Consider the following 27,590-nt stretch of genomic DNA (forward strand, 5'->3'; position numbering starts at 1 on the left):
CGCCGACGCCGCGCTCTGTCGCGCATGCGCACTACGCCCTCATGCCGTGCGCGAGGCGGCGGCTGTGCACCGCCATCTTGGCCGGTGGCGGTAAGAACACGCTTCGTGCTGAGACTTCGCGTGGCGCTGCCTGGGCTGCTGCACGCCCCGCCGTGAGGGGACCGTCGTCTCCAGGTACGTGCGTCCGCGGGGTGGGCTTGGCGGCCGGCGGCCAGCTTGGGGAGACTGTTAGGGGAGCTCTCCGAGCGCCCGTGGTTAGGCCTCACGAGCGGGCGCCGTAGCGCGTGGCAACCGCTCCAGTGCCCCTCTGGGATGCCGGAGCGCTCCTCGCGCGTCGGGTCGGCGTCCCCGCCCCGAGGCTTCTCCACCCCAAACCCTGCCAGCTGCCGCGGGGAGGCCCCAGAGGCCGTCGCTCGGAGGACGACCCGCCGCTGCCCCTCACACATCCCCTCCCCCGCTCCGCCCGGAGCTTTACGGCGGAGGAAGACGCTCGCCGCACCCCGCGGAGCCCCCTGGCCTCCTCCCAGGCAGATGGCTGCGTGGCCCCTGGTTGTGGGACCTCGGAAGATGTGGAGAGAGTCGTGGCATCTGGCCGCCGTGAAGTCCAGCACTGCTGGTCCCCTCCCCGGCTTCATAGAAATGATGGGCAAACGGCATTCTGCTTCCCTGGTGGAGCGACGTGTACTCAGTTGGGACTGGAGTTAGACCGAGAGAATTTCCGAATTGAATGTCTGTCTTTAGGGCTCTGGAGAGGCACTTGGTAGCACTCCGTCCTCTTCCCATTAGTGACTCAGTCTGTTTTTTCGTTTATTACATCTTAAGCTTCTTGACATCAGGGATGGTGTCTTTACTCAAAATATCTTTAGGTAGCCTTTCTAGGCTTACTACATTTTAGGCATGTAGTCTTTGCTACAGGTGAATGATGGCCAAAGCTTAATTTCTAAACTCCATGAGCTACATAAATATTTTCTCGTTTTTGATGGTAAAATTGGCAACTAAGGAGTAACTGTCAAAACAGCTTTTATTGATTTACCCTTTCTTCCGAGGCACTACTAACTAGGGAGTCAGGATAGTATTATTTGTGTTGTAACCAGTGATCTTGTATGATGAAAGTACTTATCCTTTGTCTTTTTGTATCCCCAAATGTTTTTTGATAAAATCTTCCTCTTCAGGTTTTTCTGTTCAAGTTCTTCATGTTGGAAAGAAGGGACCTCCTTTTTTTCTAATTCTTGGAAATACTATGCAAGTTGAACAAATAAGTAGTTTACTGTGTAACAGTTATGAATTACTCTTAATTGTAAAATAATTTAAAACAGAAAAACCTTTAAAAAGTGTGTGTGTGTTCTCATACATAGTCTGTCTTATAGGTTTATATTTATACAGTGGTATCAGTATTAATTATTGACACTTTATCTAATTTTTTAATCTGTCATATGTAAGTTTTTCATACTTGCTGTTTAATTTTCCTTATGTTTTTCCCAAAAGAACTTTTAGCTTTGGTTTATATGGCTTATTTTTACTAAGAGATGAAATTTACGTATACTTAAATTTCAGAAGGATTAAATTTTTAAATATGAACTATTTTATTATAAAAACGGTTATATTGTATTTGGTTGGGTCTTTTGTGAGTTAGTGTTATTGAGTATTTTCTCATGTATATATATTAAGTAGTTTTCTAAGTATTTTTGTGGTATTTTAAGTGGCACCTATTTTTCTATTTTCATTGTTTAAAATTTTGTTTTCTCAACTGAATAGATTATTTTGCTGTTCCTATTTTTTTTTTAATTTTTAAATGAACATAGAAACTTCATGATTGTGTCCTCCCTTTATGCCCATAAATTATTTCTCTTTATATTATATAGAATTTTCTATAATTTTGTTTATTTTTCTTTAATAGAAGAGCTGGATATTCTTTGTTACAATTATGGCAGACAAATTAACGAGAATTGCTATTGTCAACCATGACAAATGCAAACCTAAGAAATGTCGACAGGAGTGCAAAAAGAGTTGCCCTGTGGTTCGAATGGGTAAGTGGATCTATTGGCCGTGTAAGGATAGAAAGCGGCTGTGGAAAAAAGCAGACGGGTGGGAAAGTTTTGTAGGGGTTTGAACAGAAACTTAGGTTCTTTTTTTCTTCAAGACAGGGTTTCTCTGTGTAGCCTTAGCTGTCCTGGACTTGCTTTGTAGACCAACCTGTCCTCAAACTCAGAGATCTGCCTGCCTCTGCCTCCCAGAGTGCTGGAATTACAGTGTGCACCACCGCACCCAGCTAGCAGACACTGGTAGTTTCTTTGAACTACAAAGGTGAGAAATTTAGAATTCTAAACCTACTGCTTTGTGACTAAATGGTCGTTTTAAAAGAAATTATAGAATGTCATTGTTAAGACATTCACTAAATGTAAAGTCAACCCAAGAGTTAACTGCAATCCTGGCTTTCTACAAAATTCTGAAATTAAGTCACAGGGAAAGGATTGCCAGATTTTTACATTAGATATTTTCATCTTGAAACCAAAAAATAAACTTAAGCTTAATGACAGTGATTTTGTCGTATTGCTGGATTTTCAGGATTAAGTAAATCTAGTAATTGGGAGGTGACAAGCTGGTGGTGGTCTTTGGTATTATAGTAAGCAGCGGCCTCCAGGCTTACCAGATCAGAAGAGAGACTTTAAATGTAATCTGTCAGTGACTCCTGTGTTTTTCAGAAACTGCTTAATTTTGCATGTGTACTATAAAACTGCATAGCTTTTTATAGTTTTGTTTACCTAGCCAAAATACTTTATTCCTGTTTATGGTGTACCTTTCTAAGACGTGCTTTCTTTTATGAACTCTGGGATTGCATCCAAAGCACCAAAAATAAATTGAAGTTAGTAAGCTTAAACATAATGTTTCAAGGTTTACCATATTTTTGCTGGTGTTAGATAAGCAAAATATATTGGCCATTTGTTTATTGCCTGATAAAAATACATATTTCATAAACCCAGCTATTTAATTCAGAATATATCACTAAATACTTAGGTCATTGTCATTGAAACATTTATGTGAGACTTTGGAAACAGCATTTTCTGACTAGCAATCTTAAAAGTATTCTCATAGATAAAAGGAAATTGTTTTTCTTTGCCAGGAAAATTATGCATAGAGGTTACACCCCAGAGCAAAATAGCATGGATTTCTGAAACTCTTTGTATTGGTTGTGGTATTTGTATTAAGGTAAGTGATGATGTTTACTTGTTGAGTCGAAAATAGAATCTGAAATTTTTAAGTACTTAATTTTTAAAAAAGACAAAAGTATAGGGCAAATAATTAAAAATAAGTTTCAGAAAATTATTCTTTCTTAAATATTCTTTTAAAATATTCTTAGAACAATATTATTGCTTTTTTAAGTTAATGAAACCACCCTGTCCAACCTGGAACTTACTCTGTAGACCAGCCTGGCCTACACCTCAGAAATTTGTCTCACTCTGCCTAACAAGTGCTGGGTGGTGATCTGTGTCCTCACCACCCAGCTACTTTTTTTACTTTTATTTATTTTGTGCATGTGTGTGCAAGCGCACATGTGCTCATGTGTGGGTACACCTGTGCCCTACTGTGCATGTGGAGGTTGGAGGACAATATGCAGGTATCAGTTCTTCCACAATGTAGGTTCCAGGGATAAACCCAGATTACCAGACTTGGTGACAAGTACCTTTACCTACTGTGCCATCTTGTTAGTCCCCAAACCAAAACTTACTTTATTTAATTTATTTGGGAGTTTCATTGAACTTTGATGATGGTTTGCATCTGAGCCTTCTGTTTCTTTTGAGGGCATCTAAGGTAAGCACTGTGAGGAGAGATGCTCAGAATGTTGGACATAGTTAGGGCAGGGACTCCACAGTATCTTCTTTCCTCTTGTTCTTGCTGGGTGAATAGTTGAGGATTCCTGACCCCTCAGAGAGCATGTGGACTATGAGGTCCATCAGATTCAGAGTCATGGCGGCAAATGAGCTTGGCATAGTGGTTGTTGAGACCAGTGTAAGCCCCATCATCAAAGATGAAAGAAAGGGTGTTGATATTAAAGTCACAGGAGACAGCCTGGTCATCATTATAGCCCAGAATAGATGTGCTTTAGGGCTCCCTCTAATGTCTTCACTACCTTCTTGGTGTCATATTTGTTAGCTTCCTTCAGATGTCAAGTCAGATCTACCGTGGACACATTGGAAGCAGGACTCTGGGCTTCCTATTCAACTCTGGGGATCTTTCTCAAAGCCTGGGTGGAGCCAGTAGATGCAGAGATGTTCTGGGCAAATCCCTGCCGCATCATAGTTTCCCATAGGGGTCATAGTCTTCTGGGTGGCAATGATGGCATAGACAGTGGTCCAGAGTCCCTCAGTAATACCAAAGTTGTCATGAATGACCTTGGCCAGGAGGGGCGGTGTCCTAAGGAAACATTACTGACCATCTTGAGTGAGTTATTCATCCATATCAGGGTTGACGCCCATCACAGACGTGAGGCATCAGCAGAGATGACGGTCTTTTCAGCTCCATCCTTTAAGTGGGCTCCAGCCTTCTCCACAGTAATGAAGATGCCACTGGACCCTCGGCAGCAGCATGTGTCTATTGGTGTTAGTAGATTACACTCCTCTAAGGTGGTGGTGGCCTTCATATCAATGACAGCTTTCCCATCCCAGCCTTGACTGTGCTCTGGAAAGTGCCATGGAATAAATTGGAATGCATGTAGTTGAGCTCAGAGATCACTGATAGCAACAGCATCCACATTGCCAGAGTTGAAGGCAAACATGAAGTCCAGGCACCCAGTGTGACCAGATTTGTTCACTCCAACCTTCACCATCATGTTTCAGGGACAAGGCTGGCACTGCATAAGAAGGTGCATCTGTCTCTGGACCTGGGAGGAGCAGAGCCCCAAAGTACACCTTTAAGAAGTGGGTCAGTGAGATGCCCTGGAAGAAAAAGGCACTTTCCCAACAAGTCTGATGACCTGTGTTCACACTGAGACAGCCACTTCACTGTGGAGAGAAGCGGCTCCACAGATTTGTCCTCTAACCTCCATGAAGTGCACCGTGGCACACACACTGTCTAGAGGTCTTGGCTCGGCATTCTTTTTTGGTCTTTTGAAACAGGGTTTCTTAGTGTAGCCCTGGCTGACCTGGAATTTACTCTGTAGACCAGGCTGGCCTTGAACTCACAGAGATCCACCTGCCTCTGCCTCTGCCTTTCAAGTGCTAGGATTAAGCAATCACTGCCCAGCATAATAAAATTTTTAAAACAAGTAATTGTCATATACAGCTTGGTAAAAATATTTCTAAATAGACTATTTCTCTGTATTTAGCTTTTTATTATACAAAAAAATTGTAGTAACTTTTTTCCAAAATATTTTTGGAGATAAAATATAATAGACATCGTTTTTTAAGTATATTTATTTTATTTATTTTTTGTTTTGAGACAGCTCTGTGTAGCTCCACCTGGCCTGGAATTTGTTGTGAACTCAGAGATCCATCTATCTTTGCCTCCCAGAGCTGGGATGAAGGGTGTGTATTATCACACCTGTCCCAAGTCTATTAAAATTTAAATTTATTACTCTCAAGTAAAAATACAACTTAAGAAATCTTAAATTTAATGTAAAGAAGCTTAACCATATCTTATATATGCATCTATTGTATTTCTATAATTTGAAGCATCTTTCATTACATTGAATAATTGACTTTCGGCTTTTAAGTAGTAAATTTCCAACTTTAGCTTGTAAGAGGGATTTAGCCACTGATCTGCAAAGTTTTTTTTTACAGGTAATATAAAAACGAACTTCACCAGAGTATGCATACATCTCTATAAATTGTTCATATAAGCCATGGGTGTTTTATATTGGCTTTTGAAAGCCCATTCAAGTAGTGTTTCTCTTACTTTGAAAAATATAAGCAGGAAATATTATTCCTAGAAAATAATTACTTAATTATGTATGCCTGCCTGTATGCTAGGTTTTAAGAATCTAATGTGAACATTACAGTATCATTTTTTAATTTTCTTTTTGATGCTGTAAGAAAATAATATTCCAAATTTTTTAGATATGCGTTTGAATGCCTAGAAGCAGTAATTAAATAAACTGTTGGTGCTCAGGGAGAAGGTAATAGAGGCGCCCTGAGCACTGCAACCTGCATTGTCTGTGCACAGTGTGGACTCTTTTCCGTTCCATGCCACAGAGTGGTTTAACAGCACCTGTAGCCCCTCACAGGCATTTTATACACATGGATGAGGAGAGTAGAAGACATAGTTGTAAAGATTCAGCAGTATGGCTGGGGTTCAGAAATTAGAAAACAAAGTAATTATTACTAAGTTATAAATTATAATTTCTTGTGTTCTCAGTTTTAAATGAAGATTCTCTAGATTCTCTTTGAATCCATTCCCTAAGCTCACTGAATTGTATCGTTGTCTGTACTTTAGAGATACTTGTCTAGCCACATTACCATTGCTATTTTTTTCTTTAGTGTATATGTGTGTGCATGGGTAGGTGTGCATACCCATAGGAGGCCAGAAATAAAAAGTAAGGTCTCTTTCTTGATTCCATCCCACAATGTTTTTTGGGGGTTTGTTTTTGTTTTAATTTGGTTTCTTGAGACAGGGTTTCTCTGTAGCCTTGGCTGACCTGGCTATGTAGACCAGGCTAACCTTAAACTGAGAAATCTGCCTGCCTCTGCCTCCCAAGTGCTGGGATTAAAGGCATGCGCCACCACTGCGCAGCTCGCTATTTATTTATTTTAATTTAAGAGAGGGTCTGTCACTAAACCTGGACCTTACTAGCCTGGCTAGACTGACTGGCTAGCAAGCCCCATAGATCCTCCTGTTTCCACCTCCAGCTCTGAGATTTTAGTAACCTGCTGCCACACTTGGCTTTTTTACATGATTCCAAATTCAGTGTTAAACCCCCTGAGCTGTCTCCCCAGCCCACACAATACCACCATTCATAGTGACTTTCTCATACTTGCATTCTTGTTCTGTGGACATTATCTGAACTATATTGTTTTTCTATTGATGTTTTATTTTATTATATTGATTCACTTAGTACTGAAACTTTTTAAATTTATTTATTATACAGTAGTCTACCTGCATGTGTGCCTACACAGCAGAAGAGGGCACCAGATCTCACTATAAATGGTTGTGAGCCACCATGTGTTCCTGGGAATCGAACTCAGGACCTTTGGAAGAACAGACAGTGCTCTTAACCTCTGAGCCATCTGTCCAGCCCTGAAACATTTTTAATATAGGAGGATAAGTTATAACAGAAAAGCAGAGCTTTGATCCAATATATAAGCTGTCAGCAGGATACAAGTAGCCCTCTACCCCAAATGATATGATTCATACATCTCATGTAGGATCCATGCATCTCGTGGAGGAAAGAAGCAGACAGAGTAGGACAGGAATAATTTAAGGAAAAGAAAACATCTGAAAGTATTGAGCAAAAATTAAGTATCTAGGTTCTATCAATCGTGAATAATATTAAATTGGTCAATACAGCTATAATATTCAAGGAACTTGGTTATTTTTAAGTAAATAAGGTAAAAATTATTTCTCATATTTGTAAAACTTATGCTTGGAAGATTTCAATAAAAATATTCTTAATCTATTTTGTAAATTAATATGTTATTCTTTATTTTAAATAACAGAAATGCCCTTTTGGCGCCTTATCAATTGTCAATTTGCCAAGCAACTTGGAAAAAGAAACAACACATCGATATTGTGCCAATGCCTTCAAGCTTCACAGGTATATTCCCCTGTACTTCAGTCAAGGGTAAAATCCCCGTAAAAGTTTTCAGGGAAGTGGAAGGAAATTATATTGCCCAGCTACCAGAGAGCAATAGAATATTATAAACTGCAAGATTTTATGTCAGCAGTTACTGGCCATGGTGGCGCAGGCCTTTAATCCCAGCACTCAGGAGGGTTTCTGGAGTTCAAGGCAACCCTTCTCTGTACAGTGAGCTCAGGGCCTGCCAAGGCTACCTTAGTGAGATCCTGTCTCAAAACAAACAAAAAATGTCAGCAGTTCATTCTGGTTAATATTAGAATTAATTTCTGAGGAACTTTAAAGCTACAGATGTCTAGGCTCTTAACCCAGTTGAGTTATGTCATGAAGATATAGAAATTAGATATCTGGAGGTAAAAATTACAAATAATTCTAAATATCACAAATAACAATCACCATTGTTCATAATACCCCTATCCCCCAAATAATCTTTAAAGAAACTTGCTTTGATTTTATTTATCCACTAACCTTATGTCCCACAGAAAAGGTTATACTGATTTGGGCCTATATTAAATCACTAGATCCAAGGCAGGTGTGGTGGTACACGCCTGTAACCCCAGCACTCAGGGAGGCAGAGGTTGGCAGATCACTGTGAGTTCAAGGCCAGCCTGGTCTACAAAGTGAGTCTAGGACAGCCAAGGCTACACAGAGAAGCCCTGTCTCAAAACCCCAAAAAGAGAAACAAACAAACAAACAAAAAAAAAAAAATCACTAGATCCTTAATGTCTTTTTTTTTTTTTTTTTTCATCCAGGGTGGGGCAGAGTTGGTTTTGAGACTGGGTTTCTCTGAGTGTATATGATATGCAGGTGCTTTAAAATACATCATTTTGTTGTGGACCTTCTTCTGTCTAATGCCAAGGTGATTTTTTTTCTTCCTTTATTCTAATAGATTGCCTATCCCTCGCCCAGGTGAAGTTTTGGGATTAGTTGGAACTAACGGTATTGGAAAGTCAACTGCATTAAAAATTTTAGCAGGAAAGCAAAAGCCAAACCTTGGAAAGTATGATGTATGTATTAAAGTTTATAAAAATATGTCTGGGTTTTTATGAAGTTTTTTTGTTTGTTTGTCTGGGTTTTTTGGGGTTTTTTTGTTTGTTTGTTTGTTTTTTGGGTTTGTTTTTTTTTTTTTTTTTTTTAGAAGAGAAATGAGAACATTTTTTCTTTAATGTTCTTATTTTTAAGTTAATTTGTGGAGTTCACTTCTGACATGTTGTATGGGCCAAGTTTGGTTTGTTTTAGTTTTGTTTTTAAGACATGCTCTTACTATATAGCTTCAGAGGACCTTGAACTCAAAAATCTTCTCGACTCAGCCTCCCAATACTGGTCGACACAACCATGTACAGATTTCATTTTTTTGGTTGTTGTCATTTGTTTTGGGGTTGTGGGGTACGTGCGTGTGTGTGGGTGTCAAGTCTCATATTCTATCCTTTATAAAGTAAGATCTGTTAGTGTTGCTGAACTGAAAATTCATAGTTCCCTTAACCTTTGAAATTAGTATGCCTTGATTTGAAACTAAGTCTACCTCCAATCTTAAATTAGAAGATGTCCTTTATTTACATGTATGTTTGATTTTTATTTAGGATTTTTCCTTTTTGTATTTTTATGTTAAACTTGGCTAAATATTGTATATATTTCTAGGATCCACCTGATTGGCAAGAGATTTTGACTTACTTCCGTGGGTCTGAATTACAAAATTACTTCACCAAGATTCTCGAAGATGACCTAAAAGCCATTATCAAACCTCAATATGTAGACCAAATTCCCAAGGCTGCAAAGGTCAGTTTATTTCTAGAGAGAATTATATACTATAGATTTTTGGTAGGAGGATAAAAGTTCTATCAAAATAGACTTGCTTTACTTTGTGACTTCTTGATACGAAAGGAAAATAGTTGCTAACTTTCTGTTATAACAGGGCACCGTGGGGTCTATTCTGGACCGAAAAGATGAAACAAAGACACAGGCAGTTGTATGTCAGCAGCTTGGTAAGCATTTGAGCACATGCTTTTAATAAACCACACTTGGGCCACAGTAGTCTTTGTGTGAGTTGCTAAGTTGATGAGGAGGAAAGCTGTAGTAGTTATTTTGTTGTTCGATGATACAGCTTTAAAGTGGAATATTACTCAAACCTGGAGTGATGACATACAGTATGTGCATTCTGCCCAGAAGAGGTGAAGTGAAATTTATAACGAACACAGTGCTTCTGATTATTCTTTGTAGATTTAACTCACCTTAAAGAACGAAATGTCGAAGATCTTTCAGGAGGAGAGCTGCAGAGATTTGCTTGTGCTGTCGTTTGCATACAAAAAGCTGATATGTAGGTTGCTTTACATTTTCGTGTATCTTAATCTTTGTGAGCTGTAATGCTAATTCAGCAGTAATCTTGAAAGGAATACTGAGTAAAGATATTTAAGGGTATGATTTTGAGGTAGTATGTTTAAGTATTTCCATGATCCAGTTTCCCTGTAATCAGTCCCACAGTGGGGAAATCGTTTGCTTTTATGAGTGGTAATTTATGCCTTAAAATTTTAAAACTTAAGTTTTACATCCAGGTCAGTAACTATCTAAATATCTCAAGTAAAAGATGGTCTTTAAGCTGTGATATTCTATGCATGAGAAACTATCTGCTTTAAAGCCTCTGGACTTGAGCCTATTAACACAATGGCTCTTTGGGGCCAGCAAGATGGTTCGTCCGAATAGGGACCTGCCACCAAGCTCTACCACCTGAGTTCAGTTTCCCAGGCCCACACGGTAGAAAGAGAAAAAAACCAATTCAGGCAAGGTTTTCTTTGGCCTCTTCATGCAGGCAGTGGCACCCCCAACACACACAAAATAAATAAAATTTAAGAACAAAAAGGAAAGGGTTCATCAAAGTACTTCAGAGTACTTTATGAGAAGTAAAGTACTTTATGAGAAAGTACCAATTAATAAGGTACCAGTCTATCTTTCAAAGCTCTCCTCAAATTTGTAGATGTACCTTTCTGCTTCTTGTAATTATTTTCCTCTCCTGAACAAAATACAGTTTTATCATTATAGGGAGCATCCTTTCATTGGTGCATGAAATTTTTCATTCTGTTAAATCAGAAACATTGTTGTGCTACTTAAAAAGACTACATAAGGTGGAATTATGTTATGTAAACTTAACAGTTGCTTTTTTTTTTTCTTAGTTTTATGTTTGATGAACCTTCCAGTTACCTCGATGTTAAGCAACGTTTAAAGGCAGCCATTACTATTCGATCTCTAATAAATCCAGATAGGTAAGTAGGAGCCAGTGCATTTCTGTATTCTTCTAGTGAGGGAATTTACAAGTGTTTAAAGATTAAACATAGTTTTGTTTTTCATCTTGGTCATTTTGTACAAGATTCACAATCTCACTGAACAAAAAAAAAGGTTCTTGGGAACTTCTGTGATGCAGTCACAATACCATGTGTTAAATACAGTGCTTTTTCAATTTCCAAACTTTCTTAATTCGTTATTCCCCTTGATACTTCTGGTAACTTTATTGGGTCATTAGGCAGAATTCACATTTTGCAGTTGAAGGAAGTGTATGATATAAAAGGCTTGTTATTCAATGATGCAGTCTTGAAACTTTTAGCCCTATAATGTGTAGAAACAATGCATTTGGGAGGAGGATTATGCCTTCAACTCTAATTGTATAAAAAATTCTACAGGTAAAGAGGAGCATGAGCTGAGTGCTCAGAAAGGACAATAAACAGCCATCCCTAAACTTAGTCAGCATTCATAGCAAGATAGCATCTTGCATACTGAAAGAACCTCTAAAACTGTAGGAACTTGATGAACAAATGTTCAAAAGCCCAAACAAATCCAAAAGTTAAAAGTATAGAGGGTTAGGGAGAAGGATCAATTTATAATGTGATTTCCTTGCAAACATGAGGACTTGAGTTCAGTTCCCAGAATCTGAGAAAAGGCCCAAGCACAGTAATATATATGTACATGTAATCTCAGTACTGAGGAAACTAAGGCAAAAAGATCCCTGGGTTTTCCAGTCAGCCAATCAATGAGTTCTAGGATCAGTGAAAGATCCTGTCAAAAAATGAGGTAGAGAAGCAATTTAAAAAGATACAGATATTTGCCTTTGTCTTCCATGAGTATGTACACGTGTGTACATAACCACAAACAACCACACACACATACACACCAAAAAAAAAAAAAAAACACCTTGCACAAACATACACACAGCAACATTAACAACTCTCTGAACTAATTAGATGAGTTAGGAAAACTCAGCTTCACAGTTAGTGGGTATAACTGAGAAAATGGCACTGAAATATAATGGAAGATTTGAAACATGGTGAATTTGGTAAGAAGACTATTTAGTTGGGCTTTAACAGTTTGAAAAACGGACAAGTAGGTAAGATGTCTGAGCAGGTAACATCACTTTCTGCCTAAGGCTGAAAACAAGCAGTTTAGTCCCTAGAACCCATATAGAATGAATAGAGAGAATCAGCTCCATGGAGTTACCTTTAATTTCTGCATTCCCTCCATGGCATCTGCACACATACTCACAATGGCCATAATTCTGATGGCATTTTTGTTTCTGTTGTTTTGCTCTGGGGTTTTAGTTTGGTTTGGTTTTTGAAGACAGGGTTTTTCTATATATCCCTGGCTGGAACTTGCTTTATAGACCAGCTCTGCCTCTGCCCAAGTGCTGAGATTAAAGGCATGAACCACTATGTCCAGCAATGACTTTTATTTACAGGCATTTAGATCATGGCTGATAAATTTTCAGGATTGATAAAACACTCAATTCCTCAAACAAGTCCAACAGAGGATTAATAACACCTAGGTGCTTCAGATTGAACCTAAGAGATTATTGGTGGAGTCTTCTTTTTTCTCTCATACATTACAATTCCAACCTCAGTTTCTCCTCCATCCACTCCTCCCAGTACTTTCTCCCATGTCCTCTCTTGCCCAGATCCACTCCTCCATTTCCCTTCTAAGAAAAGTACTGCACTAAAAAGCTGATCCTCTGGACATGACCTAACAAGTTACAGTAAGACTAGACACGAACACTCATATCAAAGATGGATGAGGCAGCCCAGTAGGAGGAAAAGAGTCCCAGGTGCAGGCAAGTGTTGGAAACACCCCCACTTCAGAAGTCCCACAAGACCACCAAGCTGCACAACCATAAGTTATGTGCAGAAGGCCTATGTGACCTATGTGACCTATGTGACCAACTGTGGTTGCTGGCTCAGTCTTTTTGAGCTGGTGTGATTAGTTGATTCTGTAGTCCCTGTTCTCCTGGTGTCTTCTACCCCTCTGGCTTCTCCTTCCCCTCTTCTGGGGGGTTCTGCCTAGTTCTGCCTGGTATTTGGATATAGGTCTTTGCATCTGCTCCCATTTGTTGCTGGATGAAGCCTCTCTGGTGACAATTATGCGAGCCTCCAGTCTACAAGGATAGCAGGATATCATTAGGAACCCCCCCCCCCCCCCCAGTTGTGTTTGGTTCCATCCTGAGTCTCTGAGATGTCCTGTCTCGTTCCTGGCCATGTCAGGGTCAGACTTGGGCTCAAGTTGGACCAGTCATTGCTTGTCCACTCCCACAAATGATAGGCCACCATTACCCCAGCACATCTGGCAGCAGAACAGATGGGAGGTTTTGTGGCTAAGGCACTTTGCCTGGTTACATAAGATGTCCAGTTCAGGCTCCTTATCTCCTGTTGCCAGAAGATTTTGCTAGAGTTACTGTCATGGACTCAAGGTACTTCCCATTGCGCTAGGTTTCTACATTCCCCCCAGTGCCAGTAGTCTGTCCCAGTACTCTCTTCTTTTGTCCTTCCCTCTCCCACCTGATCCCTCTTGCTTCCATCCCCACCAGCCCGCAGTCCACATGCAAAAACTACTCTTATTTCCTGTTTCTAGGGAGATCCATGCACACACACACACACACACACACACACTTCTTGAGTACTTCTTGTTACTTAGTCTCTCTGGGTCTGGATTGTAGCATGATTATCCTTAGCAGCTCATATCTACCTGTAAGTGATTACATAACCGTATGTGTCTTTCTGGATGTGAGTTACCTCACTCAGGATGATCTTTTCTAGTTCCATCATTTGCCTGCAAATTTTAGGATGTCATTATTTTTAATAGTTGAGTAATACCTCATTGTGTAAATGTACTACATTTTCTTTATCCATTCTTCAGTTGAGGGACATCTAGGTTGTTTCCAGTTTCTGCCTATTACGAATAAAGTTGCTATGAACATAGTTGAGCAAGTGTTCTTGTAATGTGGTAGAGTGTCTTTTGGGTATATGCCCAGGAGTGGTGTAGCTGGGTCTTGAGGTAGAGCTATTCCTAATTTTTTTGAGAAATCGCCAAATTGATTTCCAAAGTGGCTAAGTTTGCACTTTCACAAGCAATAGAGAAGTGTTAACCTTGCTTCACACCATCACTTGAGGTTTTTTGATTTGACTGGGTTTAGTATTTTCAAGAAAGGTTTTCACTGTACAGCCTTGACTGTCCTGGAACTCACTTTGTATAGACCAGGCTGGCCTCGAACTCAGAGATTCACCTGTGTCTGCCTCCCAAGTGCTGGGATTAAAGGCATGTGCCAATACACCTAGCTATGTACCCCATTTTTAAATTGGATTATTTGGTTTGTTGCTGTCTAATTTCTTGAGTTCTGAATATGTTTGGATATCAGTTCTTTGTCAGGTGTGGAGTTGGTAAAGATCTTTTCTCATTCTGTAGGCTATCATTTTGTTCTATTGACAGTGTACTTTGTCTTACAGAAGCATTTTAGTTTCATGAAGTCTCATTTATTATTGTTCTACTAATGCTACTGGTATTCTGTTCAGGAAGTTGTCTCCTGTTAGTTCAGTTTTATGTTGAGGTCTTTGATCCACTTGGACTTGAGTTTTTTGCAGAGTGGGAGATAAGGATCTGTTTGCATTCTTCTACATGCTGACATCCAGTTAGACCATTACCATTTGTTGAATATTCTTTCTTTGTCATATAGTATATTTCTGGCTTTGTCATATCTTGTAAATATGACCAACTAAAATGACCATAAGTATGTGGGTTTACATCTGGGCCTTTGATTTGATACCATTGAACAACCTGTACCATGTGGTTTTTATTAATACAACTCCTGCAGTTTGGTTTGAAATCAGGGATGGTTATACCTCTGCATGCTTTTTTTTTTTTTTTTTTTTTATTTCAGGGATGGTTTTACCTTTTTTTGTTTTTTTTTTTTTTTTTGTACAGGATTGTTTTGGCTATCATGGGTTTTTTGTTTTTCCATATACAGTATTTTCCTATTAGTAGAGTCTTAATTGTCCAAACAACCATGCTTTTTACTTCATCCCCACGATTGGGCATTATAACACATGCTTGAGCAATTTAGAGAATCTTTGGGAAATAACAGTATAAAAACATAACCCTCATATTTTAGAACTTGCTAGTATAGTAAAGAAAATACATGTGTATGACGGTTTTAAAAGATAAAGAACCAGATGACTAAGTAGTTAATATAAGTTCCTTTTAGTCATAGATTGTATCATCTTTCATCTCTGATTTATAAGTATTAAATAATGCAACTGTAATAAAAGAAGAGCTAAAAGAAAAGTAATCCAGCCTGGTGTGGTGGCACACGCCTTTAATCCCAGCACTCAGGAGGCAGAGGTGGGCAAATCTCTGTGAGTTTGAGGTCAGCTTGATTTACTGAGCCAGTCCAGGACAGCCAAGGTTACACAGAGAAACCCTATACAAAAAAAAAAAAAAAAGATTTTACAACTTTTTTTAAATATGAGAGAGAGGCTAACACCTTAATTGTAATAGTGATAGCTTGTTAAGGCAAATTCACTCAACCAAACAGAAAACAGTAGGTAAAATACTTCTGTGGATATACCAATCTCTGTGTATTGGTGAATTAAAGTCATCCATGTGTGATAATAGGTTGATGTTAAGCAGCTACAGGAAGTATATCCATTCTGAAACTGTCAAAACATGCATTCAGTCAGCCTTTAATGAAGTAGGTCATACCCTCCAAGAAACAGTAAGGAGTTCAAAATAGAAAGGGGGAACTTTTTTTTGGGGGGGGGGGGTGTTTCCTAAAACAAGGTTTCTCTGTGTAACAGTACTGGCTGTCCTGGAACTCACTGAGATCTGCCTGCCTCTGCCTCCCAATTGCTAAGATTACAGACATTTCCACCACACCCAACTAAACTGGAACTTTTAATTGTATATATTATCTCTACTTTTATAGCACAGATTTCTTAGTTGGGTACGCAGATTGTTTTCTTCCTAAAACATCAGAACATTTGACTTTTAAGTTAGTTGTATTTGAATTAAAAAAAGGCAAGAGATATCATTAAGAAAAATTCATTTGCATGTTAGGAAAGGTATTCCTACAGTGAGTAAGATTTGAACTAGATTATAGTACAAACTGAGTGGGATTTTAATGGGTGAAAATGTTGGCAGGTGACTGCTTAGGAAGGAATGGCCTTTAATCACACAAAATAAATGTGTTATTAGGGGGTGGACATCAGTTTTAATTTTTTTCTGCATATTAAATAGTAAGATACATGAAATTTTAAAAGCTCTTGAAAGTGAAAATGTTTTGTGAGAGATTCTGTTTATACAAATGAGAACTTTATCTGTATAGGAAGCTGATGCCTTAAGTTGGTATTTGAAATACATGGAAAATACGTGGGTGTGAGAATAAAGTACTACATAAAAATTCATGACTACGGTATGTTTGGTTGTTTATGATCTAGCAGTAGCTTTTTAAAATCATCTTAGTCAAATTTACCCTGAGGGAAACAAATTAAATTATGAACATCAATAATAAGCTTTGTATAAAATGTTTTATGGCTTTACAATATTTTTATACTTTTTTTAATTTTGTTTTTCTAAAATTTGTGACTATAGGAGAAAGATATTTGTAGAGTCTTGGCTAATGATGTGATGTTAAATTTAAAAATAAAAGTCTGTTTTGCTTTTCAGATATATCATTGTGGTGGAGCATGATCTCAGTGTGTTAGACTATCTCTCTGACTTCATCTGCTGTTTATATGGTGTGCCAAGTGCTTATGGCGTTGTCACTATGCCTTTTAGTGTAAGAGAAGGTAATTTGAAACCCATCACATAATGCTTTATGTGTATTACTGTTGATAAGAGTGCTGTGGGTGGCTCCAGCATTTATGTGAAAATAGGGGGTGGAAAGATGGCTTAGAGGTTAAGGCTGTTCTTCCAAAGGGCCTGAGTTCAGTTCCCAGCAACCACACGGTGGCTCACAACCATCTATAATGAGATCTGGCACCTCTTCTGGCCTGTAGACACACCTGCAAGCAAAATAGTGTATACATAAATAATAAATAAATCTTTAAAAAATTATCTGTAATTTTTGTGATACTTAGGTTTCCTAAAAATCTAATAAGATTAATGTTTGTAAATAAAATAAATAATTTTGAAAATAAATTTACATTATATCAGTCTCCATAAAAAGAAATTGACAGTTTCTATAATTTATAATATTTTAGTTTAAAATGTGACAAAGGAATTTTTGTAACTTTTCTGTTTATATATTTAAGATGAATAGCTATGTATTTTAAGAAAAACTTGGTGAGGTTGTCCCAGTTTTCTTGCCAGTAGTCTTTTCTTCCATTTTGATTTTCGAGACAGGGTTTCCCTGTGTAGGCTTGGCTTCTAGGAACTCACCCTGTAGACCAGGCTGGCCTTAAACTCACACAATCTTGGGATTTAAGGCTTGCAGCACCATGCAGCTGGCTATTAAAGACTGAAACAACTGCAGTGGTGGCACACGCCTTTCATCCCAGCACTTGGAGGCAGAGGCATGTGGATCTCACTGCGTTTGAGGCCAGCCTGATCCACAGAGTGAGTTCCAGGACAGCAAAGGTTACACAGAGGAACCCAGTCTCAAAGTAAAACGACTGTATACTCTAGAGTGGCCTCAAACTCAGCAGTCCTGTGTGCTGAGATTTCTGAGTGTTAGTGTTTCAGGAGTGTGGCACATTCTATTCAGAAGCACTAGTTAATGCTTATCAGCTAACAAGTACTCCTGAGCACCTGCTGTGTACCTCGCAGTAGAGTCAGGACGATGTCTGGATACACCAGCAGTCCGTTTTGAGCGTCCTACTGTAAATGCTGGGTCAGCATAGTGACCCTGCTGAGGTGTCAGCATTGAAATGAGAGACTGCACTTCATCCTTCCTGCTCCATTTCAGCTATCAAGCTGTGCGTGCATGCATGCTCTGCACTGTACAAACGGCTGTCACTAGGACTTGTTTTCAGGTCGACAGGATAGCTAGCACACAGGAATTGTAGAGACCACATCACTGGTTTTGTTGTTGTTGTTTTGGTTTTTTGTTTTGTTTTTAATCAAAGTCCCTTGCTTTTTTCATTGGTAAAATGAAGCACTTAGACAAAGTTTTCTTCACCAAAGTTTTTTATTTTAATTTTATAACTTTATGCTTTCACTTCTAAATACTTCAAGAATGGAAATTCATCAACTGTATGACTATCTCAGATAAAGCAATACTCACTACTTAAAATTGCTTATTTTAAAGTATTGCTAAAATATTTTGTGTCAGTTGCATACCTAAACCCACTCTCAAATACTTGCCATTTTTTACAACAAAGTGATTTTTTAGTTTTCATTTGTTTATTTGCCTTGTGTGAACATGTGTATGGAGGGGGGACATGTGCATACAGAGTGTATGGATGTAGGTCAGAGAACAATTTATAGAGCTGGTTATCTTGCATGCTGTCAAGTCCCAGCATGGAGACAGACAGACCCCAAAATATCCATTTTAATATAAGCATACTTTCAAAATGATGTCCTGTTTCACATAGATTGTCATAATGTTGAAACTTAAAATGAAACTTATACTGGGAAAAGGGAGTCGTTTTGGTTTTGGTGGTAGAAAATGGATTTTCTGAGGCAAGGCCTCACAGTCTAGCAGTCTTGCTTTGGCAGGGTTTCTCTGTGTAGCCTTGGCTGTCCTAAACTCACTTTGTAGACCAGGCTGGCCTCAAACTCACAGCAGTCGGCCTGTCTGCCTCACTGAGTGCTGGGATAAAGGCATGCACCATCACACCCGGCTTGACTCTGCCTTCTAACTGAGAATTCTAGCTGTTGGATTATAGGCATCAGCCACTGTGCCCAGCAAGATTTCATTGTTGAAACACACACACAAAAGTGTTTATTTTTGCTTATATGTGGGCTTAATATTAACAAAGGTATAAAGTATACATGAATTCTCAAAAATCATAGTCTAATCATGATTTTAGGTTATTTTAGATATATTTTCTTTAGATCTTTACTAATCTGTTGGCATTTCCCCCACAGGCATAAACATATTTTTGGATGGCTATGTTCCAACAGAGAACCTGAGGTTCAGGGATGCATCGCTTGTTTTTAAGGTAGCTGAGACAGCAAATGAAGAAGAAGTTAAGAAGATGTGTATGTATAAATACCCTGGGATGAAGAAAAAGATGGGAGAGTTCGAGTTAGCCATCGTGGCTGGAGAGTTCACAGATTCTGAAATCATGGTGATGCTGGGGGAAAACGGTAAGCCCTCACTCTGTGGAGGTGAAAGTCACCTGTGTTTGTGGGGAACTGACTCAGGGCTGCCATCTGAGTGTGAATCCAAATTGATTGTTTTTAACTTCACATTTTTGCGGCATTTGCTAATTCAGTCTTGTTCAAAAAGGTTAATATTTCTTACTTCATTATTTTCACTAAAAATATGCAGCATTTTGCCATGAAAATGAAGCAGTTGCTCATTCTGCAAAAGGACTGGAAGAAATAGACAGTTGGTGACTTACTGATACCAGGTGTAAAAGCTTTCCTTGGACACTTGTATTTGGAATTTTTCTTATTTGAAATTCTGAGAGCTCTTGACTATGTTCATAAATAGATTTGTTACTTATATTTTCAATATTAAGTTGTCACTGTAAGAAGAGTCTGAGTACTAAATATCTAGTATTGCTTTTATGATTTAAAGGTAATAGAAACTGTAGAAGGTTTTTTGAGACAAGGTGTCTGTGTAGCCCTGGCTGTCTGGGAACTTGCTCTGTAGACCAGGCTGGCCTCGAACTCCCAGAAATCCGCCTGCCTCTGCCTCCTGAGTGCTGGGATTACAGGTGCGTGCCACCAGGCCCAGCTAGAAGATACTACATGAGATTTGTAATGACTCAGGCTTCCCTAAACATTTTTGTTTGGGTTACAGTTTTTTGCACTAGCTATTAGTAGTAATTTCCATCATAAAATAGCCTATACTGCCTTTAACAAACTGATAACTAAAATGAGTATCTTTTTAAACTATCAGAAAACTTGTGTGGACTAGCCATTTATTAAAATTGACTGGTCTTATTCCTCCTGGTAAGTTTAGGCTACTACTTGACAGATTGAAGGGATTGTTTTTCTCCGTAACTTTACATAACATCTTCGAAACAGATTTCTCAGATTAGAACAAGTAGGAAATTATGTTTAATTTTGGAATGTGAAGTTTAATTTTGTTTTTGTTACTGTTTTGCCAGGTACAGGTAAAACCACATTTATCAGGATGCTTGCTGGAAGGCTTAAGCCTGATGAAGGAGGTACTGTTATAAACATTACCTTTTTACTCTATCCTACAAAGAAAACTTTAAAGGTCTGGGCAGTTTTTATGTCATATGTACTTGTATTGTTTTGCAGGAGAAGTACCAGTGCTAAATGTCAGTTATAAGCCACAGAAAATCAGTCCCAAATCAACAGTGAGTCATCATTTTAATTTAATTTGGTTATTAAAATGTGATATGTACATATGTATGTATACCTTTAGTCTTTTATGTTTAACTGAGGTAAGGGACTGAGTTTAATCTCCATCACACACAAAAATAAAATACTAAAAATCTTAGTCATATTGGCTTCTACTAGCTTCAAGCTGGGCTGGAATCTACTGTAAAATACAAATATTTGAAATTCTCAGTCTGCCTGCCCGTGCTGCCCAAGTGCTGGAGGTCATTGGGTGTACACCACCACATCTGGCTCTGGATGGAACTTTAAGATCTTTTTTTTTTTTTTACAAAGCTAATGTGAGCCTTTACTCAAAAGCAAACATTCTTAGCTGTTAAGGAAATGCAGATCAAACATGGTGAACACCAATTTACAACCTCTAGGATGACTAAACCAAAAATCCAAAAGACAGGCACAAGTATTGGTGACAGTGTGAAGAGATTGGATGCTGCCTGTTGCTGTCGGGAATGTAAAACTACAGCCACTTTGGAAAACAGTCAGATAGTTTTTGTAGGAGAGAGTTAGAAACACCAGCACTTCTACTCACCAGCGTATAAGTGAGCAATGTGTGCACCTCAGTGCCAGAACCTACGCATGTATATTCATAGCAATTAATATTTATCAAGCCAAAAGGTAGAAAAAAGCAAGTATCTGTCAGCTGATGAGTGATACATTATTTAACATATTCTTAGAATATAAGGTTATTCAGCCTTAGGGAAATAATCCTGGTAAGTGGCTTCAGGTATAAAACTTGAAAATGTTATGCTGAAGCAATGATGTCCTTTAATTTCTGAAAGTATTGTATTGAGTTGGAGGGGAGCGGTGTTTGGTGTTCCAAGGATTGGTTGATTGGTTTGGTTTGATTCGGTTTGATGTTTCGAGACAAGATTTTTCTTTGTAGCCTTGGCTGTCCTGGACTTGCTTTGTAGACCAGACTGGCCTGGAACTCTCAGAGATTCACAGGCCTATGCCTCTCCAAGTGCTGGGATTAAAGGCATATAGCACCATGCCCAGCTCTGTATTGGAGCTTCTTAATTACTATATGTTCAGCACCACAATACTGACCCTGTTACACATTTCAGTTTACCTTCATTAGTATTTTACAGTCTATACGTTCTCCCACTTGGCTTTGTTCTGAATAGCAAGTAAAAGCCCTTTTAGGATTCAGCTAAGAATAAGATGGTGCACTGGGTGCCTACAGATTATCCAAGGTACATAAATCCACTTTGGCATCTAGAATTATTCCTGCTTTCAATTATTTCTCCCCTGAAACATTCATCTACTTTCTGCTTTTAGATTTTAAGAGTATTTTTTGCCTTTTTGCTTATGTACATGATTCCTCTTTAATAGAAAGCCTCAAGACCTGAGTGAGATGGTGAGTGGACATTACAACTAGACCGGCCAGGAGTAGTGACGCACCAGCCATCAATGCCAGCACTCAGAGGCAGAGGCAGGCAGCTATATGAGTTGGAGGCAGTTGGTTGGCTACAGAGACCCTGTCTCTGAAGAAGGGAAAAAATAAAATTGATATAAATTGGAGGCAATTTTATTTCATTTTGGTCTGAAGTTTAGTACTGAAATTCATAAACAGAAAGTTCTTTCCTAGTAATTTATCATTTAAATATTTTTTTTTTATTTAAAACCAGGGAAGTGTTCGCCAGTTGCTACATGAAAAGATCAGAGATGCTTACACTCATCCCCAGTTTGTAACTGATGTGATGAAGCCCCTACAAATTGAAAACATCATTGATCAAGAGGTACTGTATATAACCTGTTATCCTTACAGATCTGTATGCATCATTTTCCAGACTTTGATTTCCGGCTGTCTTCATTGTTTTACTGATCTTTTCCAATTAGGTGCAGACGTTGTCTGGTGGTGAACTTCAGCGAGTCGCTTTAGCTCTTTGTCTGGGCAAGCCTGCTGACGTCTATTTAATTGATGAACCATCTGCATATTTGGATTCTGAACAGAGGTTAATGGCAGCTCGGGTTGTCAAACGGTAAATGTCTTGCTTCTGGAATCTAATTTTTGATTGTGTGTACTGGCACACAAAATGTTTAATGAAACATTGAATGTTTTGTGAGTTAAAAACTATGAAAGGTTTGCAAACTGTTGTGTTGCAGTTTCATTCTCCATGCAAAGAAGACAGCTTTTGTGGTAGAGCATGACTTCATCATGGCCACCTACCTAGCAGATCGCGTCATCGTGTTTGACGGAGTTCCGTCTAAGAACACAGTTGCAAACAGGTGAGATGCTTTGTAAAATGTGGGTTCTGACAGTTGGAAAACTTCACATTCTAAAGTTCCAGTAAGTTCATAAACACTACAGTCCCATCACTTTCTTCTTTGAAGAACTTAGTTGCTAAGTCAGTTTCTTACTTTGTCCCACGCACTGGTTATTCTTAGATAATACTGTACCCGGCCTGATAGCAGTTTGACCCAGGTAGATAATCTTACAGAGCCTTAGACCTTTTCTACCAGTTGAACTTTGTCCAGTTGATTATTTATACTTCAGAAAAAATACTGGTTTTATAGATTAATTCTTTAAAAACTTAATTTTTGTACAGAATAAAATCCAAAGAATTACATGACTTGCCCAAAAACATAGTTATAAGTAGATGCCAAATATATGACACTGACCTACAATTTGTTGGGGCTTTTTTTGTTTTTGTTTTTGTTTTAATGATTTATTTATTTTTATGTGCTTGGGGTTTTGTTTGTTTGTCTGTTTTTGCATGCACACGTGTCTGTGAGGGTGTCAGATCCCCTCACTGGAGGTGCAGACATTTATGAGTTGCTGTGTGGGTGCTGAGAATTAAACCTGGCTCTTCTGGAAGAGCCGCTAGAACTCTTAACTGCTGAGCCATCTCTTCAGCCCCAACCACCACAGTTTCAGTGTATTGTTTTAACCTTCTCTTACTGTTCTTACTAGATCTAGATACCGCAGGGAAACTGAAAAGTCAGGTCTGTCTATGATATATTATTTTACCGTTAGTGCTAAACCAACATTGAGTTGTACGTTATAAAATCACCAATATACAAACACATTTTGGGCCCATAAATCACTTTTATTTAGTTCTCACACAAAATTTTTTGATGTTAGAGAAGGAAGGTCATGTTGTTATTTGAGTAATTCAACAAATAAAAATACCAGCCAGGCATGGTGGTACACAACTTTAATCCCAGCAGGAGAGGTTAAGAAGCTGGTGGGTTTCTGTAAGATCAAGGACAACCTGGCCTAAGCAGTATGTTCCAAGACACGAGCTCTATATAAGACCCTGTCTCAAAAGAACAAATTCATCTCAGAATTCCTTTATTTTCATATTAAATTTTATCATTAATTATTGAGAATATATAAATTATAAATTTCAGGAAATCTTTTCAACATGTAAATTTTATTTCTTTGCTAATGATCTTATACATTTGAAGAAGGCTTTAAAATGTTCCATATTTTTGCTTGTTATTTAGCCAATTTAAAAATTATTCTGGGGTTCTAGAGAGATGGCTCAAGGGATTAACAGCACTTGCTTAGAAGACCCAGGTTCATTTCCTGCACCCACAGGATGACTTACAACATTGTGTATCTCTAAATAGGTCTTTTAAAAACAGATCATCTTGGCTATAAAAGATGAACACACAAAAAGGTTTTAATGAAAACTTACTTTTAGTGATACTCTGGGTATACAGCAATAATTCGGTGTAGACTGCTTCCCTAACATGATGCAAAGCCCTGCTTTCTATCTGGGATTCTGGGGGGAAAATAAATCAGTAAATACTCTTTCTCAATGTTTCTTCAACATCAGAAATATAGATCATACTGCATTTGTACAGAAATTGATCATTTGCTTACTGATGGGCACTAGTGTGAGCCTTCATGCTTGCCTGAGAGGAAGAGTCCATGGAGATTCTTGACACTTAAAATCTAATGAAAATTGTTTTCCCCTAGTCCTCAAACTCTTTTGGCTGGCATGAACAAGTTTCTGTCTCAGCTCGAAATTACATTCAGAAGAGACCCCAACAACTACAGACCACGAATAAACAAACTTAATTCAATCAAGGTATGTACATAACTCCTACCATAATAAACATATGTCTTTTTCTTGAAAATCTACACTATGTCATATTGACCCTCAGGAGTTTGTGGGGTTTTTATTTTTCAGTTTTCATGCTCTTGTTGCAAGGCAACAACTGTGTTCATGAATCTATGTTAAGTGCCACTTAATACTGTGTTAAAATCTTGGGATGCAAAGGCAGGTGGATCTCTGTTGGAGGCTAGCCTGGTCTACATAGAATACCCAGGGCTACAAAGTGGAACCTTGTCTCTGAAAGAATAAAGCTTCTTGAAGAAGCCGTACTATGTGCCATTGAAAGTAGATTTATGGAATTTTGTTAATGAAGTTTTTTTTAATACTTTAAACCAATTTCTCTGTTGTTTTTTTTTTTTTTTGTTTTGTTTTGTTTTTTCAAGACAGGGTTAAAATAAACATTCTCCTTTGCTTGTTAAGCCGCTCCTATATATTGAGTCATTTTAGATAGTCATAGAGTATAATCCTGAGAAGATAAGCAGATAGATAAATGAACTGTTACTGACCATTCTAGAAACAGTTTTGAGAAAGTCTGCTTTAAGTAGTATACCTTTTATAATATGCAGCTCTCTAGCTGACAAAATGCTGTCTTTTGTACCAGGAGCTTAAAGCTGAAATTTAAGTTTTCCCAAGAATGTTTTCAGTATACAACAAATTTCCTCCATGTAAAGCATCTCTAGAGAGACCATGCTGAGCTGTGAGCTGCTCTGATAGATAAGCACTGCTTCATCTGACTTCTGTCGCTTCTCTTTTATTTTCTAGGATGTGGAACAAAAGAAGAGTGGAAACTACTTTTTCTTGGATGATTAGATTGAATCTGAGATTATCAATAAGCCATTTACCAGGATTTTTATCATATAAAACTTTAATCAGGTTTTATGGCCCCACATACTCTGGAGCTTGAAGTATGATTTTCTTAATGTGACATCAAAAGCCAGTTGTCTTGTAAATTGTTGTTTAAAAACTATTCTGTGCATACTACACTAAAATGGAGACATTTCAAATACATGAGTTACCTCCAGCTTTACATGCTCTGTGGGGAGATTTTCAGTTGTGTGTCATATTCATGTACCAGATAACTTAACCAGTGTTGCCCATCCTTAACATCTTGGATGAAATCTGTACTTACTGTTTGCTAAGTGTACTAGTACAATGAAATTGCCTTCTTTTAAAAGCCAGTCAGAGAATGTACTGCTAAGGTCTGAGAAATAAACATCAGGGTTATATTTGCTATTTGTTTTCAGTCTGTGCACTCTTATCGGTGTGTAGCTTCCAAGGAACATTGTTTGCTACAAACACCATTGTTGGAAGATGGGTGTTTATGACCAACTTGTGCATTGTTTGTAATGGGCTTTTTGGTGCTTTTGAACATCTGTCAAAAATTATTTCAGTACCCTTATTTAACTTTTTTTTTCAGTTTTTACATTCTATAAGATTTTATAATAACATTCAAAGTAATGTTACTTTGTAAACATAAATTTATATAATCACTGAACAAGTTGCGGGCCCATTTCTGAAGACTATTTGCTACCTGTAAAACTCTAGGCTTGGGCTGGGGACATCTTCCATCAGTGAAGTGCGAGCTCTACATCGTGAGGACCATATTTTAGAGGCAGTGGAAAATTCTAATACTAGTTCTGGGATATGAAGACACGCAAATTCCTAGAGCTCACTGGCCGGCCAGCCTAACCGAATCTGAGCGCCATGCTCAGTAGAAGGTCCTATCTCAAGAAGTTAATTAAAGAAGACACCTTCTATCAAACCTCTGGCCCCAACATACCGACATGAACCCACACACATACACACAACCCTACAAATAACAACGTCTTTATAGTTGGTGCCTACGTATCTGGATGTTGGGGTTTCATTTTTAGTTTTATTCTGAGACGGAATGTCCTGTAGGCCAAGCCTCAAAATTACGTATCCAAGAAAAACCTTGAATTTCTGAGCCCACTAACACAGGCTTGGATTATACAGTGCTGAGGATCAAACCCAGGGCTTTGTGCATGCTAGGCAAGCACTGTAACAACTGAGGTACATCCTCAGCCCTAAATATTTATAGACTACAGATTTTTTTTCTGTTGAGCAACCAAGGGCAACCTTAAACAACAACTCCAGTAAATACAGGAAAAAGCAATATGAGTATCCATTGCTGCAGTACATATTCATTTGTCAGTTTTAGATACAAAGGACATTATCCCAACCCTTACTGATATCCTGAACTGGAATTATGAGGAAGATGGATTGCAATGAATAATGGGGCAGGCAAAACAGGAAAATTAGAAATTATTTGACAAGACTTAGAACTTTAAATGATAGATCTTGACTAATTTGTAAACAATGATAGAAAGTTTGTTTTGACTGGACCCCATTAGGCCTTCTAAAAATGACTTTATATGAATAATCTATAAATACATAACTTGTAAAAGAATGCAAATATACAGAAGTATATGGAATAAAAAATTTTTCCCTTCGTCATTCTTTGAGATTAACAGTGTTTGATCATTCTTTCACATTGGTATGGGATTGTACTAAAGTGTAGCTTTCTGTTTAAGGATAACTTACGTTTGTGAATATTGCAGATACATTGAATACAGAGAAACAAGGTATTTACCGATTTTTTTATTCTGTCCTACAGAGAACACTTTATAAAGTTCATCCATTTTAGTTGCTAATGACAGTGTATGTGTGTGTTAACAGGAATATTTTTCAAGCAAATGAAATTTGAAACTACAAATCAAGGTTTTTTTTGGAGGTTTTTTTTTTTTTTTTTTTTTTCCTGTTTGTTTGACACAGGTTTGTTTGTATCCTTGACTGGCCTGGAACTGGCTTGGTAGTCAGGCTGGCCTCAAACTCACAGAGATCCGCCTGCCTCTGCCTCCGAGTGCTGAGTGGGATAAAAGGTGTCTGTGTGTGCCACCACTTACTATCAAAAAGTCTGTACTAACAAGAGTTTG

The 27,590-nt window shown here is 38.2% G+C and overlaps 1 protein-coding gene across 1 annotated transcript; it reads left to right on the forward strand.

Annotated features, from left to right (window-relative positions):
* The first annotated feature begins 33 nt into the window (after positions 1-33).
* Positions 34-27,125, forward strand: Abce1 (ATP binding cassette subfamily E member 1). Its single transcript, XM_055609071.1, has 18 exons — positions 34-174; positions 1,898-2,027; positions 3,122-3,207; positions 7,650-7,747; positions 8,676-8,793; positions 9,425-9,562; positions 9,699-9,768; positions 10,004-10,100; positions 10,951-11,040; positions 16,754-16,875; positions 19,118-19,339; positions 20,311-20,370; positions 20,468-20,526; positions 22,195-22,305; positions 22,406-22,548; positions 22,673-22,795; positions 24,495-24,606; positions 25,396-27,125. The coding sequence occupies exons 2-18, from the start codon at positions 1,925-1,927 to the stop codon at positions 25,441-25,443; spliced, it is 1,800 nt and encodes a 599-aa protein (XP_055465046.1). The 5' UTR covers positions 34-174; positions 1,898-1,924; the 3' UTR covers positions 25,444-27,125.
* The last annotated feature ends 465 nt before the right edge of the window (positions 27,126-27,590 follow it).

The sequence above is a fragment of the Psammomys obesus genome, unplaced genomic scaffold (genome assembly GCF_907164565.1).
Source record: "Psammomys obesus unplaced genomic scaffold, mPsaObe1.curated_primary_1811, whole genome shotgun sequence".
NCBI classification, from domain to species: domain Eukaryota; kingdom Metazoa; phylum Chordata; class Mammalia; order Rodentia; family Muridae; genus Psammomys; species Psammomys obesus.

Excerpts from the sequence above, each read along its gene's own strand:
- Abce1 (XM_055609071.1), top strand. The coding sequence starts at position 1,925 with ATGGCAGACAAATTAACGAGAATTGCTATTGTCAACCATGACAAATGC. Across the intron at positions 22,796-24,494 it reads AAGAACACAGTTGCAAACAG|TCCTCAAACTCTTTTGGCTG; the intron begins GTGAGATGCTTT and ends GTTTTCCCCTAG. Across the intron at positions 24,607-25,395 it reads ACAAACTTAATTCAATCAAG|GATGTGGAACAAAAGAAGAG; the intron begins GTATGTACATAA and ends TTTATTTTCTAG.